The sequence below is a fragment of the Sinocyclocheilus anshuiensis genome, unplaced genomic scaffold (assembly GCF_001515605.1).
Source record: "Sinocyclocheilus anshuiensis isolate Anshui unplaced genomic scaffold, SAMN03320099.WGS_v1.1 scaffold50, whole genome shotgun sequence".
Taxonomy (NCBI): domain Eukaryota; kingdom Metazoa; phylum Chordata; class Actinopteri; order Cypriniformes; family Cyprinidae; genus Sinocyclocheilus; species Sinocyclocheilus anshuiensis.
In genome coordinates, this window is record NW_015542382.1 from 3432524 (window position 1) to 3454716 (window position 22193).

The window sequence follows — 22193 nt, forward strand, 5'->3', positions numbered from 1 at the left end:
ATTCAAACTTAAACATTTTGTCATAAAGTCAGCATTATTATGAGAAAAGACCATTTTCCCCATATGCAAATTGAACACCAGAGGTTTAGGTTATTGAAATATATATATTTTTTTTTAAACAAAATAACAAAATATTAATCTCAGATCTCCTTAAACATTGTAATTTTTTATTGTAGTAACTAACCAAGTTATCAAAACTCTATTATAGGATAATAACCATATACTGTACTGTTTTAAAACTTTCAAAGCCAATGGTCTTTCTCAGAAATGACAAAGTGAGCTTGAACTATAAATGAACTTACTGTATTAACTTCACGGAAGACTGATATGTTCATAAATGCACACCAATTACCAGATCTGTGCCTAAGGTGGAGGAAAATTGTGTTTTGACTTTTAAAAAGCCTCCATACACTTTAAAATGTTTTGTACTTAACTGATTTATTCAAGGTATATTCTTTAATATGACTGAATCAACCTGAGTACATTAGGTCACGCCAACAAAAGAGGGTCAGATACAGAGCTTTGAGGCATGTTTAGATACATGTTGGATGTTGCGTCTTCCTTTAACACAATGTTTTATCTAGCCAGCCAATAACAAAAGCAACTGTAGCTGTTTCTATGACGACTATGTGATGTGATGTATGCGTCAGTTTATGGGGTTTCATTGCCAAAAATAGCACATGGCACCACAATAACTGAGCATTGCTACTGATTTGCTCTTACTGTTACTCCAACAAACACTACACTACACAACATGTGCACTTTTTTGGGGGATCTCTTGTCTGAGGGTGTGGACCGTGTGGTTGTGCATGATCTGTTGCATTAGTGTGAATTAGCCACATTTTCTCCCTAAGGTGTAAATGAAATTCTTTCCTGGTAAATGCATAACACGGCATCAGCAAAAGAATGATGTGTCACTTCCGTTTAGCATGCATGATATAAGAAAAGAAAAGCTTCACTTAGATGCCTTCTGAGAATGCAAATAATTTAAGGGGTTTTATTAATTTAACACCGACCAGGGATGAAGTTTATATACCTATTGCTGTGACTCGTGTCTTTTTTTCACTGACTCTCTCCAGATCTTCTCCATGGTGGTCTTTGCTTCTATAATAAATGAGGGCTATGTGAATATGGGCAGTGAGCGACTGCACTGTGTCTTTAATAAGAACGCAGACGCCTGTAACTACGGCATCACTATAGGAATTGTGGCTTTCTTAGCCTGCGTCTTCTTCCTGGCCCTGGACGTCTACTTCCCCCAGATCAGCAGTGTTAAAAATAGAAAGAGAGCAGTGCTGTTGGAGATGTTTTTTTCAGGTAAAAATATTCAGTCATGAATCATTGTTATTTTGTGAATGATGATAATTAGTTTATTCTGATGCAGTCACAATTACATCCAGTCAGTGATTTTCATTTTATTTATTAAATTATATATATATTTTTTATAAAATTTTTACTCTATATCTTCACAAAGAGTGAGAAATATCTAGTACAGGCTGTCATAGCAATGAAAAGGTTTATAATAAACTGGCTGGGGAGATGCATTTTTTCAGTGTTATTGTAGTATAATTGAGATACTATAATAGTTTTTGTTCATATTTTGAATGAGTTTTTATTCTCATATTTTTTATTTTCGTTTTAATTTTAGTGAAATTTTCAGTAACTCATTTCATTTTTATTAGATTTATTTTTATGTCTACATAGTTTTTTTTTAAATTCAATTTTATTTCAGTTTTAGTTATTTTAGTACATCAAACTAAATTAAAATGAGAAATGCTGCCTTGGCAAATAACTGAAATAACAACTGATTTTTAAAAAATATTTTAGCCTTTATTTTATTCTAAGTAATAATTATGTTAAACAAATATGTTACAAATATGCTATATAAGATTTTAGCTTTAGTATATAATATAGTGTATATATTTAATGTTAGTTTAGTATATAAGGTTTTAGTTTTAGTTAACTATAACTGATTTGTTCTATAGACCCAATTGCTGAAATGGTCAATATGTTTGTATGATAATGAAATGTAGTGTACCTGGAAAAAATAAACCAAAAATTATTTTTTGAAGAATATATTTGTAATTTCCCCCCCACATTTTCCAATCTCCTCTCTTTAGGATTCTGGACGTTCCTTTGGTTTGTAGGATTCTGCTTTTTGGCCAGTCAGTGGAGTCATACTTCCCCTAAGGAGCTGCCGCTGGAGCAGGCGTCAGACGCAGCACGAGCAGCTATCACCTTCTCTTTCTTCTCCATCCTTTCCTGGGTAAGACACGCCATCTTATACATACAGTACACCATCACAATTACTTTCATATTTGACCGCCAGCATTGGTGTTTGTGTTTCAGGCGTATCTATGTCTGCTAGCAGTGCACAGGTTTAAGAACACTGCCTTTATGGAGGATAAACAGAGGCTTTTGTCCAAACAGCCTAACAGTCTCTCAGTAGTTTAGATGTAGATTTCATGTACTACTCCTAAGTACACACTAAACTATGCTAGTCTGACAGTAGTACAAAGTGCTATCAATATGGTCAATACATTCAGAAAAAAGGTACAAATCTATCACTGGGGCAATTCAAAAAGTTTACACTTTAGGTTCTAATATGTACTTTTAAAGGACTAATATTTACCTTTAAAGGTGTAATATGTACCATTTAGGAGTAAATAAGCTACAAAGGTGTACCTTTTAGCTTTTGTACATTAGGGTACCACCCCAGTGGCAGCTACTTTTTTCTCTGAGAGTATACAGTGTGTGCACTCTATAATAACCTAGATTTATAATAAACATTATAATGTGTCATAAATGTTGATAAAACAAGTATTACAATTTCTAAAGATTTTATATAATTAAATATATGTTATTGCTGGTTATTATGAAGCCTAGCTTTATAGACATTAACCTACACTATATATGTATACATATACTATATTCTAATGATATACATTTATCTGCCATCACAATTAACCAGCCAATATTTTAAGATTTTCTCAAATAATAACTGTGCCTAATTGGCCAATCATTAGAAGTGATTTTAAGTAATATAGCAAAAATGAAGTGTTAATTTTTGATCGAATTTGCTTTCAATAATTGATTATATTTTTGAAAATATACATTACTGTTTAAAATGTTGAAGTCAGCAAGAGTTTTTTTAAAATGTATTTCAGTTTCCACAAAATATGAAGCAGCACAATGATTTTTGAAGGGTCATGTGACACTGCAGACTGGAGTAATGGTTGCTGAAAATTCAGCTTTGCCATCACAAAAATAAATGACATTTTAAAATATATTAAAATAAGAGACAATGATTTTTAAATTGTAATTTTTTCACAATTTTGTTTTTTACATTTTACAACTTTTACTGTATTTTTATCTAAATGTAATAAATGTGAGCTTAAGAGACTTTTTTCAAAAACATTAAAAAATCTTACTGATCCCAAAATTTTGAACAATAGTGTAAATGTACACAGACATTTGGCCACTGTATATACAGTAGATGTATGACTATAGCATGTATTATGACACAGTATGATTGCTATAAAACTGAAAGAATGCAAAAAATATTTTGCATTAACCTACCTCAAGTGTTTTTTTTTATTGGAAGCAATATATTTTAGTAGATGATATATGTAATTTACAATTTTTACTTTACAAAAACTCCATAAAAACATGGGTTAAAATAGACACCAAACGCAAACACAGGCATTCACATAACATTACATATATTGCGTACTCTGATTAAAGTCACTTTTTCCGTCACAATTATAAGAATTAACTTATATTTCTAGATCAAGTAGAGTAAAAAGATATTCTTTTTGTGTGTTTACACTGAAACTTGGTTAACTCAAGCATTCCAACTAACTCTTGCTGATACCTCATAAGCATGATTGTCTTTCTCACTAACATGCTAATCAGACTAATTTGCATAATCCTGGTTATCCTGACTAGGCGGGCCTTACGGTGTGCGCCGTTCAGAGGTTCCTGCTCGGTACTGACATGACACTGTTCACCACCGAACACATCGCTGGCCAGCCGCCCAAGCAGCCGTACCCCTCCAACGACGTCATCGGTCAGACCACCATCCCCGTCAACGCTTACCAGAGTCCACCGCTCATCGAAACCGTGGAGACCCGTCCCCCTGGATACAAGATCCCACCTGCATTTTAATCCACAACCAGTCAGAAGGCAAGGAATATAGCAGCGCTAAAGGACAGAGTATAGACTGCCGTCAATGTTAGCTAAATGTATCGTATCGTATCGCGTTTTAGTAACAGGGTGGCGAGGGGATGATGCTCACCTTCTGTAGTCCACACTATAATACAGTCTGATAATGTATAGTCCCACTTTAACCTGAGCAAAGATGGATGTTTTGGGTTGATTGTGATTGCCTACCCGAATGTTTTACATTCGGCTACAAATAATTGTCAAAATCACCACGTGCTATTTATTTAGTAAAGCATTTTATTATTATTGTTTAATTAAAGAAATGAAAAATAGTTAAAGGTGCACTAAGTATTAGCTCTTGCATAATTTTAAAGAAAAAGTTTTTGCTGAGTAAATAATGACAGAATTTAATAACTTTAATTCTGGTAATTCAGAAAAAGCTTATCTAAATGATGACTGTTTTTTTTTTTTTGGCCAGTGCTAATTAAAAACATTTTCATTAATTGAAATGGTGTGATTGATATGGAAGCCCGTTTCCGCCTCTTAATAAAAAAAAAATAAAAAAAAGGTTATTGCGACTTTTTATCTCACAATTCTGACTTTTTCATCACAGAATTGTGAGATATAAACTCGCAATTGCGAGACATAAAGTCGCAATTCTGAGAAATAAAGTCAGAATTGTGAGTTTGTATTACGCAATTCTGACTATTTCTCAAAATTGCAAATTTATATCTCACAATTATGACTTTTTAACTCGCAATTGTGTTTATGTCATGCAATTCTGAGAAAAAAAGTCAGAATTGTGAGTTTGTATTACGCAATTATGAGAAAAAAAGTCAGAATTGTGAGTTTGTATGACGCAATTATGAGAAAAAAAGTCAGAATTGAGTTTGTATATCGCAATTATGAGAAAAAAAGTCAGAATTGCAAGTTTGTATCACGCAATTATGCGAAAAAAAGTCAGAATTGCAAGTTTGTATCACGCAATTATGAGAAAAAAAAGTCAGAATTTTTAGATAAAAAGTCGCAATTACCTTTTTTCTTTTTTATTCAGTGGCGGAAATGGGCTTCCATAGGATTGAAGTAAAATCAATTAAATAAAATATAAATCTTACATGAAAACCTTCAGCTTGAAAAACTTAAAAAACAGGAGTTTTAGACCACTAATATGAATGGAGTCATATTTCATATCTAAAATTTACAACATATTTTACAAAAGTACTATTCCCTACTTTCAGGGTAAAACTTTTTTTCCAATTGCAGAAGTTACTTGGTGCACCTTTAAGTATAACAAAAGGATAGCTTATATTATTATTTTTGTGTTTCTGATTATCAAATGATACAGTCTTGGCACAGCTAAACTGACAGAAGTACCAAACGATACATCAATCAACGTCTACTGCAGTTAAATCAGTTCTGTCCACGTAATTTGTGTCAAAATTGTTTTTGTTGAGAAAGAATTAGCAAATGTGTTTATAAGTACTTACAGTATGTCACTATTACGAGAGAGAGAGAGAGAGAGAGAGAGATAATGAGAAATGGTGAAGAGAATGAGCAAAAAAGTGTGTTTGCTGATGGACTCTAGTAGCAGTCAGAGACATTCCGGATGAGATAACTGAGATTACTGAACATTGATTATTGAACAAGCATACTTGTGCATATGTATGTGTGTGTGTTTGTGTGTGTGTAAGTGTGGGTGGGAATGCGTGTGCTTGCTCTAATTCCATCTAATTGCATGATATGGTAAAATGCCACAAATTCTCACTGAATCAGATGTTATTGTTATATTTTGTTAATAGAAGACGTTACAGTGGTTATTAAAGTCTTTAAGATGACATATACAGTACCATGAGGTCCTGAATAAAGATGAATCAGTACAGTGAAGCAGACTGCTGGATGATGCCATTTCATGTACTGGGATTCCAAAATGACAAAACTATTCCACAGAAAAAATATAATAACAGCATGCAGTTTTGGAATAACACAATGGTGAGTAAATAAGACAGAATTTTCTTTATTGGGTGACTTTAATTCTTAGGTAATTCTGAGAGAAGGTGAAAAACTGTAAACTAATTTATGACTGTGGCTCGTGCTGCTCGTGCTATATATATATATATATATATATATATATATATATATAAACATTCACTAATTGAAATAAAGCTGAAATAAGATAGCAATATTACATGAAAGTAATTTGATGTAATTTTAAGAACTAAAATCACAAACTATAACTGAAATGCAAATAAATGAATGCTATATAATATAGAAATATAAAATGAATGAAAATAACAAAAGTCTTCATCAAAATTACTTAAATGAAAACTGAAAATATAAAAATAAAAACTAATTAGAAATATGAATAAATACTACTTTGCAACTAGATTTATAATACAGTGTGTCCCTTATTATCTTATTATGCCATAAGAAAAAACAACAGAAATAAGGGCAAGATACAGTTAGGTTGATATACATGCTATTATTACCAGGTCAACACACAGAAACTTTCTGGTGCTGGCCTTGTTTATCATTTCAAATACATTGGGATATATTACAAGGTACAGTATTGTTTGTGTTTCAAAAACCAATATGAATAAGCTGGATGACAAAAACCTTGCAAGTGAAGTTTGGAGGATGGGATTCTCCACAAACAGGGTACAAACTAGTGTCCTGTTGCTTTTTTGTAAAATAAATAAATATAAAAATGTCATGTTCTTCAGACAAAGAGCTATTAATATGTTTAATAAACTATTAGCTAACATAAAATTCACAGCATGCCAATAGCTAGTTTCAAACGTCAACCATTCAACCCTGTTATTAAGGATACATCAAGGGAAAAAATATATATTTTTTGTTACTTTATGGGACATACAAGTTTATCAATAACTACAAACCAACATTTGAGCCCAAACTAAACCCCCCCAAATGAAAGATTTCGGCAAAATGCCTCCTTTCACTGACACATAGTTTTATTTTTTATGATTGAAGTTATTTTAAGCCCTATTTTGTACCCTATTATTGGAAAGTATTGGCATTTTGCCCTGTTTACACACTGATCTGTCTCTTAAAGTTTCACACATAGTGGCGATGGATTACAGTCTACAGGAAACGCAAAATAGAAATCTTTTCAAGTAGTTACCAGTCTCTAACTGTTTAATGCCCATAGTTTTTCAACCAAATGTATCTTGATACTCAATGGATGCTCTCATCTGTAGATGCACCCAAAAGCATCATGAAGCAGTCAAACAGCATTCTGGATCTCATGACACATATCCTGACCTCAATACAGCGATACTCATTTATATTTAGCAGCCCTTGGTTTTCCCAAATACCTCCATTACACTCTAGTTAATCATAAAATAAATTTTTAAAAGATATGCCAGGCATAATAATGCCAATACATAATAATATGTATTAGCATGAGTTTGAGAATGCATAAACTGCAAGCAATCAATCAATCAATCAATCAATCAATCACTGTTTTTACAGGGCTTTTCACACTTGAAAATCTATTTTTTGAAACCCCAGGTGAATGTATGTGACCTGTTCTAATAACTGCTTATTTATCTGTGGAAATGTACAACACTACTGTTTAAAAGATTGTGGTTGGTAAAAAAAAAAAGTTGTTTTTTTCATCGTTTTTCGTTCTTCATTACTCCAGTCTTCAGTGTCACATGATTCTCCAAAAATCATTCTAATATGCTGATTTGCTGCTCAAGAAACATTTATTATTATCTGTTTATATGTTTGTAGAAAACTTAATACATTTCTTCGGGATTCCTGTCAAATCCTGTCATGTCAAAATGGGAATTTTATTAATCCAGGATTAAAAGTGGCCTTAATCTGAGGTTTAAAAGAGTTGTTAACCCAAGGTTAAGTGTGAAAAGCCCATGTTTGACTGGTAATGCAGGGGAACTTTAGATGCACGTCTGTCTTTATGTGAGGAAATGACACCGGTACTAAACAAGCGTCATGTTGTTGTAAATACTGCAACACTGACAAGAAGGGAAATAATGATAATGCTATTCAATACTTTGCTTAAATGTAAATGTTCATGGGCTAATTATTACTGAATTCATCCCTTGATGGTCCAAAACACCAATGTTGTCAAACCAAAATAAGTGTTAGCATTCATGCTAGCTCATTTCTTTGGAAATCTCTATGCTTGTGCATGGAATAAATAAATAAATGTCCTGATTGAAAGTTTACATGAAGCATGTCAGTGAAATACAGTTCAAAAGAAAGAACACTTAAAATTAATATAAAGACGTGTTTACAGTAATGCTCTTACAATGAAAGTCAAAGGGGAAAATATTTCAGAGGGTTTAAAGAAAAAGTTATTTCTGTGCAAGATTAATTTCTGGTCGCTACCTACTAGTATCTTTGCATGTGTTATTAATTATTACATTTAACTACGTTACAAGCTAAATTAAACTCTTTTAAATATGTGTATTTGTCAATTTGAAAAAATTATTTACATTTTTATTTTGAATTAATACATTATTGATTTATTGATTTTGCTTTAAAGCGGCACTCCAAGTCCTCCACAGACTGTAAAATTGTAGCACATTTTATAAGAAAATACTATTTCAATATTATTATATTTCAGTTCTACTTCAAAATTTCATGTTTACTTCAATGTGTTACTTGCCATGTGAAATGTATTACCTTCTGAGTGAAAACTGGAAAAATTGGATATAACTTTGCATAGACAGGGTTATTAGGAAATGTCATTACACTAGTGTCATGTCGACACAATGCTAAACTCTTATGACTATAGTTTCAAAACCATGTCTATTTTATCCTGCTGCAATGCTTGTCCCCATAGACTTCCACTGCATCACTGTACACACAAACTGAGGAACAAATCAAAATGATTTTCTGTATTAATCTGCAGCACAGATGTAGAACTTGAACCCGGAACATTCCTTTAACACGATTCTTCCTGAAGGCCAACAACATGTAAAAATCTGACCCTTTACAAAAATATCACATGCCACACATATATACAATAATCATCTCATTCATTCAGCTACACAATCTGCATTATGAAACATGCACATGTTTCAGCTAAAATATATCTGTGTGTCATATACTCTGTAAGACAATAGGGTGTTACAATTAGGGCATGACTTTAAAGTTAATTAATCATGTGACGTAAGGGTTTGCTTGAAGATGACAAATATAGTGCTGCCATTTAACCCTCATGTTCTGTTGAGATTGACTTACTAATAATAACTCATTTCCCTTCAAATTATTTTATTCTGTTCCTCAGACTGAATCAAAACAGATATTACTGAAGTTTAACCCTCTGATTTACCACAAATTTGGCATGCACGTCAGTTAATTATTACACAATACAATAATGTTGTTTCTGTTTGGGGTCAATCTGATAAAAAAAAAAAATGAATGTAAAAAATTAAAATAAACTAGATTTTTATCATTTCTCAAGACATATTGAGTGCTTTTTTTGCCAGCGCAAGAAGGAAATCTAATCTTTTAAAAAGCAAAACTACACTTCTGTATGATTCGTACAAACGCTGGATCACAATTTGTGTCAAAATTAAAAAACAAAAACAATCCATCAATGCTTCCTCCTTCAGGATGTGGTTCATGTGCCTTTTTGCGGTAAAATATTTACTGATGTAAGTAAACTTAAAAATAATTGTTATATTTTATACATTTACTGGACTGAAGCAACTGTGCCCCCTCAAATAAACAAATAAACAAAAACACATATGCAAACTTTTTTTTGTATATTTTGTCTAAAACGTCAATAAACTTAGATTTAATTTGCCAGGCTTTACAGCATAACTTTAAATGACACTTTTTGAGCTATGAAACAACCTTTCAGACCCCAAACAAAATATGAGGGTTAAAATTGCATGGTCATGTGCAGTAATCATATGCCACGATGCAACATGTTTCTGTGATGGATGTTCACATGAACTCACATAAAACGTCACAACATCAGTGTGTGTGATGAACACTAATAAAAGTTCCCTAATCAATATGATCAGGCAAAAAAACATCAGTTCCAACAGAAACACATTTGCATACTTTTGACGACACCGCCTCTTCCTGTTATTAAAATGCTTTGCGAAGAGGCGAAATGCGCGAGTGGCTTCCTGCGTGGTCGCCTAGGCAAACGAATCCTCATTTCCTGGATCCCTAGTGCTGGCCATTCTGACCAATACCTTCTTCCTGAGTGGACTCTGAGCCTCAGGAGGGATGGAGTGCGTCGACTGGTCACTATCCGAAAGCAGTTCCGACAGGCTGCTCAGCGAACTTACATCCGATTGGTCAAAAGAGAATTGTGGGAGGGGCAAACGACTTGGCAAATGAGGTTCATCCTGTATGTCAGGAAGATCTATGGACTCCCGTGGGAGTGCGGAGTCGAAGGATGGTGTCCGCCGTCTTAGGACTGTGCTGTGCTCCTGACCGACCGCTGGAGACGGAAACTCTGCGTCGGTGGGAGGGTCGATGGAGATGCAGGGCGGGCTCATTTTCTCCTTCTTGGGCATTGGAGAAGGTCCAGGTGGCTGCTGCTGAAGCAGTAACTCTTCCCCGTGCGTCGAGTGACGCCGAGGGACTTGGAGTTGAGATAGGAAGCCATTATTTTTTATACTGTTGTACTTCCGTAGACATTGAGCGCTGGTGCCTGGCTGGCGGGATGCCCCACCGTGTAATGAGTCTTGAGACTGGGCTTCAGAACAGAAGGGCGGTTCATAAGGGGACAAGTTATGGTTGCGTGCCACCCGCTGAGAGGCTCTTCTTTGGGGAACGTTCGTGTTGAGTCGGGCCACCTCATGCGAATCCTGTAGTTTGGTTTGTGGATGTGTGTGCGTTATTTCTAGAGGTTTTCTAGATTGCGTCTCGTACGCGGCTTGTCGACAGGGGATGCTGCGTTGGCTGTACACGTGTCTGTTTGTTTGTACGCTCGCTGTCCGGTTGCGGAGGGGAGGGGGAGGTGAGGCCTGGGGCGAACACGGGGCGGATCCACCGGTGAGGGGAATGCTGGGTACTTTGAGATGAAGGTTATCACTGGAGCAGGGTTTGCTCGGGATGTGTAAGGTGTCTCTAGAGTCAGCGTTTGTGGAATCAATGGAGTCGCTCTTTATTGCTTGCTGCAGATAAAAACACATTTACTGTCAGTACACACATTAAAAAACGATAAATTACATGACAATCTTGAATACTTTATTGCTATTTCTAATATAATGTAATAGATTTAATTATTTTATTTAAAATAAATTAAACCTAATACCTAATGTAATACAAAATGATTATAGATTATAGATATATTATAGATTAAATTATATATTAAATCAATCATCAATCATTAAATGATATATGTGACCCTGTACCACAGAACCAGTCTTAAGTGTCAATTTTTTCGAAATGTACAGCTGAATAAATAAGCTTTCCATTGATGTATGGTTTGTTAGGATAGGACAATATTTGGTCGAGATACAACTATTTGAAAATCTGGAATCTGAGGGTGCAAAAAAATAAAAATACTGAGAAAATCGCCTTTAAAGTTGTCCAAATGAGGTTCTTAGCAATGCATATTACTAATCAAAAATTAAGTTTTGATATATTTACGGTAGGAAATTTACAAAATATCTTCATGGAACATGATCTTTACTTAATATCCGAATGATTTTTTGGCATAAAAGAAAAATCTATCATTTTGACCCATACAATGTATTTTTGGCTATTGCTACAAATATACCCCAGCGACTTAAGACTGGTTTTGTGGTCCAGGGTCACATATTTGCATCAAATATTGAAATGATATATATTGATTTTTAATCAAATGTTTCATAATTTAATATGTGTAATTATTTTTTAATATTTTGTGTTTTATAATTTATATTTATTTGATAGATTAAATATTTTAAATAGATTTAATGCAAATTTAAACAAAATGACTATCATATTATTTTGTAATCATTTAGATAATAATAATAACAACAACATTTTATGTAATAAATAGTAATGTAATAAATTTAATCATATAAAATTTTATATATATGTATTAATAGATTAAGTATTTATAATTCTTTAAATAATAATTTATAGAAATGTATATGTACATATAAATTTTAAGTTAAATGATGATAGATAGATAGATAGATAGATAGATAGACAGATAGACAGACAGACAGACAGACAGACAGGCTGATAGACAGATAGACAGATGTCTCTTTTTTTCTGACAGCAGCATAAACTTAACAAATTTGTGTAAAATCTGATGATCATGTTCTCAGCATTATTTGAGAAGGATACAATGGAAGCAAGAACATCTGACATTTGGACAAATGTTCACATGATCAGTATCACAATTTTTGCATTTCATTAGTGACAAAGATCATGAGATTACATTTTATGTAATTGTCTATTTAATTTAATCCATTGTCATCCCTAATATAAAACAGTCATGAGGATGAGAGTCGCTGCATTACCTGTCTCCGCAGGGTTCTGAAGGCATTGCTAGATCTTGCTCTTTGATTTAGAGGATGGGGAGCAGGAGCGGCAGCCAGGTTTGTCTGAGATGCAGTTCCTGGAACCTGCATTACGGCACTATCTTCACAGGGCTGGGTGCCGAGTGAGAGAGAGGAGCCTGAAGAATACACAAACAGCTTTAGTCATATTCTCTCTCTGCACGTGTGCCATGACCAGTAAGAACTGGTTTGGTTTTGTCACCTGGTAGTGTGGAGTCCTGTTTGGAGACTCTCTCATGAATGGACCCATATACAGGCTTAACAGGATAGAGCATGTAACTGTCATTAGGTAAGGACAGCATCCGTGATATAGACGGCCTACTAACTGTCAGGAAGTTGCCGTAACTGGGGTCTTGGCCCTGTGAACACAACAAATCTATATTATGTGCTTTAACAGTTATGTTTCCCCCTGCATATCCATATTAAAAACCCTGCAAAAATATTGTTATTATTATTATTTAAATAACATATTCAATATATTTTTTATTTAATATAATACATAATCTGTCCTGTACTCCAATAAAAAATAGACTGGACCACTTTAAAATTGAATATGTTGATTTGAAACCTTAACTACAGATTTACTTTGAACCCTCTGGTATTAAATGAATATAATTTATTTAGTTTCAATGATATTTATTCTTTAACATTTTGTATTTTAAGGGGATTTCATGGTCCTAGACAATATTGGCCTCTAAATATAAATAATATAAAATTATGCAAATAAAGAAAAAATATTTTAAATATTTATAATTTAAAGGCAGATTAGTGGCATCCGGTGGGAGAAATAAAGAAAATCATATTTAATACCATAGTGTAACCACTAGATACCTGTATAGCCCTATACAGGGCTGTGTATTCCCTAGTGGTTTATAAGAGCATTTTCTGGCATATATATTAAAAACTATCAAAGACTATTTTGTTGTGGCTGATTTGTAGATTGTACCCTCAATAAATTCTCTGTTGTTTTCGTAATTTCATTTCCTAGGGTGGTCATTTTTCACATCAAATGTGAGGCTATATTTTAAGACCATTTAGCCTTTTCTAATCAATTTCACCAAAGAGTTTTTAAATAAGTAAACTTTCAGATTTTTTTCTCTAATCGTAAACATTGCTAAAATACATTTAGCATTACTCCAATAACTCTAATAATATCTATTAAATATATGGGGAGGAGGTTCCTTGATATAATATTTTCAAGAGTACAGTGGCTTTATGTATAGAAGAATTATAAAAGAATGTACAGAACTGACCTGTTCATGTGAGAGAGTCTCCATTTTAACAGCTGTACCCTCAAGCCCGATGGCTCCACCCACAGAGGCGGTGCTTTGTCTACGAATGCCATGAAGCTCTTCCTTCAACTCCGCCTCCATCTCGGCCTCCTCACGGGCGTCTTTGTTACTCTCCTCTAAATGTTTCATGAGCACAGCGACCACAACATTCACCAGCACAAACTGTGCCACTAGCACGAATGTCACAAAGTACAGAGGCGACAAAAGCGGCAGGTAACTCAGACATCTGTCATTTTTACATTCCCGCAGGGTATCCTAAACACACACACACACACACACACACAAAAACACAGAAATTGTGAGTTCTGCCAAGCTCAAAAAGTGACAAGACCTGATCATTTACTGTGTGTGGGAAACAAATAATCTTTTTGAAAGGTAATAGCCTCACTCTTAAACATCTGGAATGACACGAGGGTGAGTGTAAGTCTAATTAAGAGCTAACATTAAATATCAGCATTCCATAAACAGGTATTTATGACATGCATGAATAGTTTCATGGTTTGCAAAATACCTTCATGATTCCATTCCAGTTGTCTCCGGTGGAAACGCGGAACAGAGTGAGGAACGCCATGCCAAAGTTCTGAAATGTAGCATGTCTGCTCAATCCCTCACACGGGTTGTCCTCACTGCATTCTGATTTAAAAACAATTCATTTTAATACTTTATCCAAAATATACGTTTATTTGTTTTATGTAACAATAAGCACTACTGTTGAGTAGTGTGAGATATTTTGTACTGAATTAATACTTTTATTTAGTTAAGATGTATTAAATTGTTTAAAAGTGAGACTTAATTATATTTGTAATGTTACAAAAACATTCAAATAAATGCTGTTCTTTTGAACCTTTCTATTCTATTCAAGTAATTTTTTGTTCTCCACAAACATATGGAGGAACACAACTGTTTTCAACATTGACAGTAATAGAAAATGTTTCTTGAGCAGCAAATCAGCATATTAGAATCATTTCTCAAGGATCATGTGACACTGAAGACTGGAGTAATTGCCATCACAGGGATACATTATATTTTTACAATTTAAATAGTAATAATATTTCACAATATTACAGTTTTTACTGTATTTTTGATTAAATAATTCAGCCTTGGTGAAATAAGAGACTTTATTTGAAAAAAAATGTTTTTTCAAACTTTTTTAAACAGTAGTGTTGTGCAAGATAACAGGAAATGAAAAGTATACCAACCAAGCTTGCCAAAGAGTTCGACTCCCAGTGCTGCATAGATGAAGAACAGCAGCATAAACAGCAGACCCAGATTACCGACCTAGAGAACCAGAATATCACCAGAATAAAGCCACATAAACATACATCATAATCTGTGAAGTAATTCCACAATAACAACGGATATAGCACGTGATATATGAACTCACTGACCTGCGGTAAAGCTTGAACTACTGTATCCAGAAGAGATCTCATTCCTGTGGCCATCTTCAGCAGCTTCAACACTGAAAGGGAATGTAATATCACATTTCATTCCTCTTTTAATCATTTAGACATTATTTGCCACAAACCCAAACTGTACAGAATATATTACTTTTGTACTGGAAAGAATTTTACTGACCCCAAACTTTTGAATGGTAGTGTATATAAAACATTTTTAAAGGGGTCATCCGATGCCCATTTTCCACAAGTTGATATCTCATGAAACTTGCTAATTAGCACATTGGTAGGAAAGGCGATTTGCAAAGATTCATTTAAAAACCTTATACTCACTTCTTCTGTAGGTGAAGCTGGATCACGAATGATTCGCACGAACATAGACGCATTTAGGTAGATCGTGGGCGCATTCCTTTCAAAAACAAACGTAATCCACTGCGTCTTCAGCGGTAAGTACATGTCGACTGCTATGTTCATTATTACATCCAACAACAGAACACCTCAATCGCTTAGGAGTCATTCTTGTCTACTTCAGTTCAAACAACTTGTAAAAGTGCATGTAGCATCGGATGACCCCTTTAAATTTCCCATAGCTAAAAACGCTGGAAATGTCTCTTCTCTCTGGCACATCTTATAAGACCCTGTTTTATTTCTCACTTGTCACGGCTGGTGTGTGTGTCTGTCTTCGTGTATTTGGTACCTCTGGCGATGCGCAGCACCCTCATTATGCGTATGATGGTTGGGTTGATGGGTAGTGAGGCATTCAGGTCAATTTCCTCAAGTGTGATGCCCATGATGGAGAGAAGAACAATTGCCAAGTCTAACTGATTCCACCTGACAAAAACAAAACAAAACAATGAGATAAAGTCAAGGTCCTGTGAGACCATTTAATATTCTTGAAAAGAGCTAAACTTGACCCATTAGAGACTGTCAGAGGAAAGGTCTTTCTTTAACACTTTCTTTCTTTCTGGAACACGAATGAAAGACAATGGAAGATAATGTTAGCACCCCGTATTTTTAATTTATAAAGAGGAAATTTATTAATTTATAGACTTTTTGGGCTATTTTTCTCTGTCTCAACATCACAGGATGTGTCACAATGGTGTCTCATTATTATTCATGAGTCTGCATGGCCTCATCTTATGAGAAGGCCTTGTCTCATTATTATTCATGACACCATGTGACCTTTCTTTATGATAGGCACTTCAAACAGTGAGTTGATACCATTTTGGAACATGGGTCGCAAGTATTCACGTTTGCATGACATGCAATGCTGACAGAGTGACAGGATTTCAATCAAAGACTGACGCTTTTGAAATATTTGTGTAACAATCATTTTTTATAGTAAGGTTTGGAGAAACATTGAGGCTCAAGATGCAGTTTGACACTCATAGTGTCGGCATCACAGACACCATCTGTCATCACAGACTCACTTTAACACAAAAGTTGTTAATAATGTAAAAGCACATTCACATATATTTTTATGATGAGTGCAAATTGTCCCTGTATTTATTTGTAATAAATCACAGATAAAGATGCACATTTATTTGAAATATAATTTTGTTGTAACAATGTAAAAGTCTTTACTGAGAGAAAGATATACATTTTTTAAATAAATTAATGTTTATTCAGCAAAAATGCATTAAACTTATCAAACATGACACTAGACATGTATATTGTTACAAAAAATGACATTTAAAAAAAATGCTGTCATAAAAACTATTCATCAAAGAATACTGAAAAAATGTATCACTGTTTCCACAAAAATAATTAGACTATATTTATTTTTGTGTTGTACAAAAATCCCTAAACTTTTGAACAGGTTGTGAACTGCCTTTAAAGTGAAACAAAATGGATTGCAGTTGTTTTCTCCTCATTTCGTGAAATCCATGAGAACAGATCCATGCCGAAATGTCAATTTAAGAATACTACCAACTAGTGAAATTACAGTCTAGAAAATATACCTTACCTCTCTTTGAAAAACCTCCTAAAGCCAAAGGCAACCAATTTCAGCGCAGCCTCGATCACAAAAACCAGCGTGAAGAAATAATTACAGTACTTCAAACCATCATCCAGATACTGAGAAACACAGATATAGATAGTCAGACACATAGAATATTAAACTTGAATTCAACAGAAATGTAAAACTGACCATTTATTTATATGATCCTGGTCTTATAATGAATGATGCATCAGCCATTTAGTAAAAAATATGTCTGTCAAAATCTTTTCAAAATTGCTATGCCTCAGAAATAACTTTCCTTTCCGGTTAACATCACAAGTTATGTAACTCACACTTTTCATGATCCAAACAGTTTCTGATGCATAAATCTATATTAACTATATAACTATATTTGTTTATACTGAATACTGTTTCACTCTGAAATATGTCCGATTATGGAAGTAAAGTAGGTGTGAACCAGTGTTGTTATTGCTAACTAATATATAGTATAGAATGAATAAAAACAAAATGTATTCAATTTATTAAAACTAATAAAAATAACTAAAACACAACAAAAATTACTAACAATTTAACTAAAATTAAAATTACATGGAAAATATAAAAACTAATTTTAAATATTAATAAATGAATATAGTATAATATAGTCTATTATAAGATAGTATAGTGTTCATCTCAGTAGTTTAGTAGCACACTGGTGTGCCATTTTTTGTTGACTTAAAACATGCAATGCTAAAATACTGATACCATTTTTTCAAACAGGTTTTTGTTAACCTATTAATAGTGTCACTGCCCCTGCAGAAGTGATGTCTGTCTGTGTGTGTGTGTGTGTGTGTGTGTGTGTGTGTGATACACCAAACCTTGGGTTGTCTGTAGTGCTCCATTGACATTGTGAGCACATTAATGGCGATGATGATGGTGATGAAGAGGTCCAGATAATGGCTAGTGCAGAATGTGTGAATATAGAGGCGTGTTGGAGAGTAGTCTGCATAGTACGGCCTCTGCAGGGCCTCTGAAAGACAAAAACACACAGAGAACAATAACACCTTCATAAGGGTGTATTCAGGTCATTCAGGTACACACACACACACACACACACACACACACACACACACCTTGCATCACAGGATGCTGTGAATATCCTCAGCCAACATTTTAGGTTTAAAAAAGTCGGTTTTGTAATGCAGCTTTGAACTGAAATGAATACATGTTAATATTCACAAGATTTGTGAGGTTTCGTTGAACATAACTCAAGGGCAGGATGTGTGTTGTTAGTTTACTGTATAGGCTACTTTGTTGTCCCTGTCAAACACAAGCACACTGACCCAGTTTTTGTCTGGCCAGTAAACTGCTAACAAAGCAGTGTGTGTGTGTGTGTATGTAGTCACAGTTAGCAAACAGTTGAGTCATCTGAGGGACGTTGTAAATGTCCAGCCAAGCGTCCCCCAACATCCATCATGGCTCAAGACTGTTCAAGGTGTCTTTGAGAGAAGCTTTGTGAGCATTTGAGATAGAGAGAGAGAGAGAGAGAGAGAGAGAGAGAGCAAGTGATGTCTTGAGACAGCTAACTAATTCAGTTTCCATTTCAGGTATTCTTATAAAAAGTACTGTGGCAGTACCAGGGTAAACTGATGGTATATGATTTATACTACGGCATTGTGAATATTGCTTACTTATGTAAAACTCACCGCCTTGATGCTATGAAGATGTGAGTGTCTTTTAGCATTTTGCCACATGGTTGATGGGGCATTCTGGGATGCATTTGTGAGTGTTATGAATAAGTTGCTAAGACAGTTGCTTATTGTCCCAAAAGAGCCCAATATTTTGACCCATAAACATGGCCCCTAAATATGCGAACTACATGAAATACTAGGCCTGTGTAAAAAATATGGATTTCTTGATTTTAATCGATTTTCATTTTCACAAAACGATATCGATTCTTAAATCCCAAGAATCGATTAGTCTAGCCTGTTTTCAGTTAATGGACGGAACATTGTAGCGCGCCTCCCATCCAAATACATTGCAATAAGCTTTGTGCTTTGCTATTTTTGATATAAAAGAAAGTCTCAGATTTAAAATGATGTGCATTTTATTACAATATTCAAACAATAAATGCCATTTTGGTGCTGTTTAATGTGGAGTGACAGATCGCTGTAGCGCCTCAGTTCAGCGTGAAATAAACATGAATGAATGTCCGAAGATATGTTAAAAGAAAGAGCACATCTTACCAAAATCTGTATCCTATCTCATGTAATTGCTCAATCAAGCTCAAGCTTGTAAACAATGTCACAAAAAACATATTCTGTGACCATGAACTCTAAAGAGGAGCATTTTTCTAAATAGGTACAGTGGTGTGAAAAAGTGTTGGCCCCCTTCCTGATTTCTTATTTTTTTGCATGTTTGTCACACTTTAATGTTTCAGATCATCAAACAAATTCAAATATTAGTAAAAGATAACACAAGTGAACACAACATGCAGTTTTTAAATGAAGGTTTTTATTATTAAGGGAAAACAAAATCCAAAACTACATGGCCCTGTGTGAACAGTAATCAGGCCTGGGTGTGGCTAGAGAAATTGAACTCAGGTGTGATAAACCACAGTTTTAACAGGGGGACAAACACTTCTTCACACAGGGCCATGTAGTTTTGGATTTTGTTTTCCCTTAATAATAAAAACCTTCATTTAAAAACTGCATGTTGTGTTTACTTGTGTTATCTTTGACTAATATTTAAATTTGTTTGATGATCTGAAACATTAAAGTGTGACAAACATGCAAAAAAATAAGAAATCAGGAAGGGTGCCAACACTTTTTCACACCACTGTATGTGCACTGTAGAACATATTCATTATAATTTTTTCTGTTTTTAAATGTTTCATTTATGTTAAAATAAATCCATTCAGTTTTTTTGACAGCCACCATTAAAATGTTTCTATATAAAAAAAAGCGAATGAATTGGAGTAGAAATATATTTACCTAATTGTGACTTAATTATTATGAAAACTTCACTGAGTGTAATTTAAGCCCTGTATATAAAAATCAGTTCATTTGACTGACTCTCATGTATATTGTACAGCATTAGTTTGGCATGCACTATACCTGATGTATATCTAAAATAATCGACTCGAATCGGAAATGAAATCGAATCGTCAAATTTGTAGCAAAACTCAGCCCTATGAAAAATATAATTCTACCTATTGTTTAATCCCCACTCATGTTTTTATATCTATGTTACCTGACACTAGTACTTCTAAAGAAAGGTTGTTGTTAATTATAACCAAAGCACAGGATTAAAGTGAGATTTGAGGCAAGAGTATATGGTTTTACTCAAACTTATTATTATGTGCCTCCTGTCTAATTAAATTCTGGTTATGTGGTTTTGAAGTCAAACAAAGTCAAAGGGCTTTTGGAGAACGCGGCTGTGGAAATCACTACTAATTGTCTATTTCTACTGCTAAATACACATGACAGCAATTAAACTGTACTGTGCTAACCATGTGTGATGCAATAAAGTTACACGCAATAAAACCAATCTGTTCCATGCTAGTTTTATCCTTACCAGCAGTGACAAGCCACAAAATATGTTGTTGCCCTCTGCTCCTCTGAATATTAAAGTGGCAAAAAAAGGCCCAAAATCCATTTTGTTCTGAATTTTGCTTTCAGTGAAAACAGCAAAATGACTTTTTATTATGACACAGTCTGACTCTGTGCACACGTACAACAAACACACACTTACTCCTGCGCCTCTTCTCCATGCGCTTCTGTCTCTTCTCCTCTCTCAGTCTGGCCTCCTCTTCCTCTTGGTCTTGTCTACACTTGTGGAAGTTCTCGACCACCACACCTACAAACATGTTCAGCACGAAGAAGCTGACGATCAGCAGGAAGGAGATGAAGTACAGAAGCATCCAGGGATTATGATTCCTTTTGGGCTACAAAGAGAGAAGAAAGAAAACAGAGAAGTCATGTAGTCTTAAGGTGGTGACTTTGTTCAGTTAAAGAGGTGTAATTTTCATAAGGAAATATTTATGTGTACATGTGATCAACACAGTAACGTATACTAAGAATACAAACTTTATTTACTATATTGCACATATTTCTCCTACCATTCGTTTATGGAAATGCTGGATACTCACTCTTGGCATTTATTTAGCTGAATTTAGAGTATTTCTGCACATTAATTTAATCTTAATTCACTAATTAAGGGCTGTGAAAACACCTTGCAGTGAACTGAAAAATGCAGGTCATATGGCTTTTTGTTTTTTACATTAATTTATGTTCGTTTTGATGCTGCTCCTGTCTCCAAAAGCATATTTCTTCAAATCCACTCACACAGTATTCATAGTTAGTTTGGTAATGCTAAAGTATGTGCCAATGTAAATTAATAATATTCAGATATTCAGAATAATATGCCAGTAGTCTTAGTTAAACACTAATTAAACTTTAAGAATAAACGACTGAAATGTTGTAAAAAAAAAAATCTATTCAATATACACTAATGTTTAAATAATTGGGGTCGGTAAGATTTTTTTAATGTTTTTGAAAGAAGTCTCTTATGCTCACAAAGACTGCATTTATTTAATAAAAAATACCATAAAAACATTATAATATTACAATTTAAAATACCTTTTAATTTAATTTATTTTAAAGTTTATTCCTGTGATGGCAAAGCTGAATTTTCAGCATCATTACTCCAGTCTTCAGTGTCACACGATCCTTCCTAATGTCTAATATAACAGTTGTGCTGCTTAGTATTTTTGTGGAAAATTATACATTTTTTCAAGACTTTTTGGATGAATGGAAAGTTTAAAAGAACAGCATTTATTTGAAAAAAAGAGAAAAATCTAACATTATAAGCTTACTTTTACCTTTGATCTATTTAATGC

At 34.0% G+C, this 22193-nt stretch overlaps 2 protein-coding genes across 2 annotated transcripts in view; one reads left to right on the forward strand and one right to left on the reverse strand.

Moving 5' to 3' along the window:
- Nucleotides 1-4458, forward strand: part of LOC107692735 (synaptogyrin-3-like) — a 5411-nt gene extending 953 nt beyond the window's left edge. The window contains exons 2-4 of the mRNA XM_016491907.1: nucleotides 1080-1314; nucleotides 2118-2263; nucleotides 3946-4458. Coding sequence (XP_016347393.1) covers nucleotides 1080-1314; nucleotides 2118-2263; nucleotides 3946-4164 — 600 coding nt within the window. The 3' untranslated portion in view covers nucleotides 4165-4458. The remainder of the gene's footprint in view (nucleotides 1-1079; nucleotides 1315-2117; nucleotides 2264-3945) is intronic.
- Nucleotides 4459-9961: 5503 nt separating this feature from the next.
- LOC107692701 (voltage-dependent T-type calcium channel subunit alpha-1H-like) lies at nucleotides 9962-21239 on the reverse strand (the record flags this gene model as incomplete). Its single annotated transcript, XM_016491863.1, has 11 exons — nucleotides 9962-11288; nucleotides 12630-12787; nucleotides 12871-13027; nucleotides 13922-14215; nucleotides 14472-14593; nucleotides 15160-15238; nucleotides 15349-15419; nucleotides 16052-16185; nucleotides 17321-17430; nucleotides 18172-18323; nucleotides 21047-21239. Coding segments are annotated over 11 exons (2457 nt in total), but the record flags the coding sequence as incomplete, so codon positions are not given.
- Nucleotides 21240-22193: the final 954 nt, after the last annotated feature.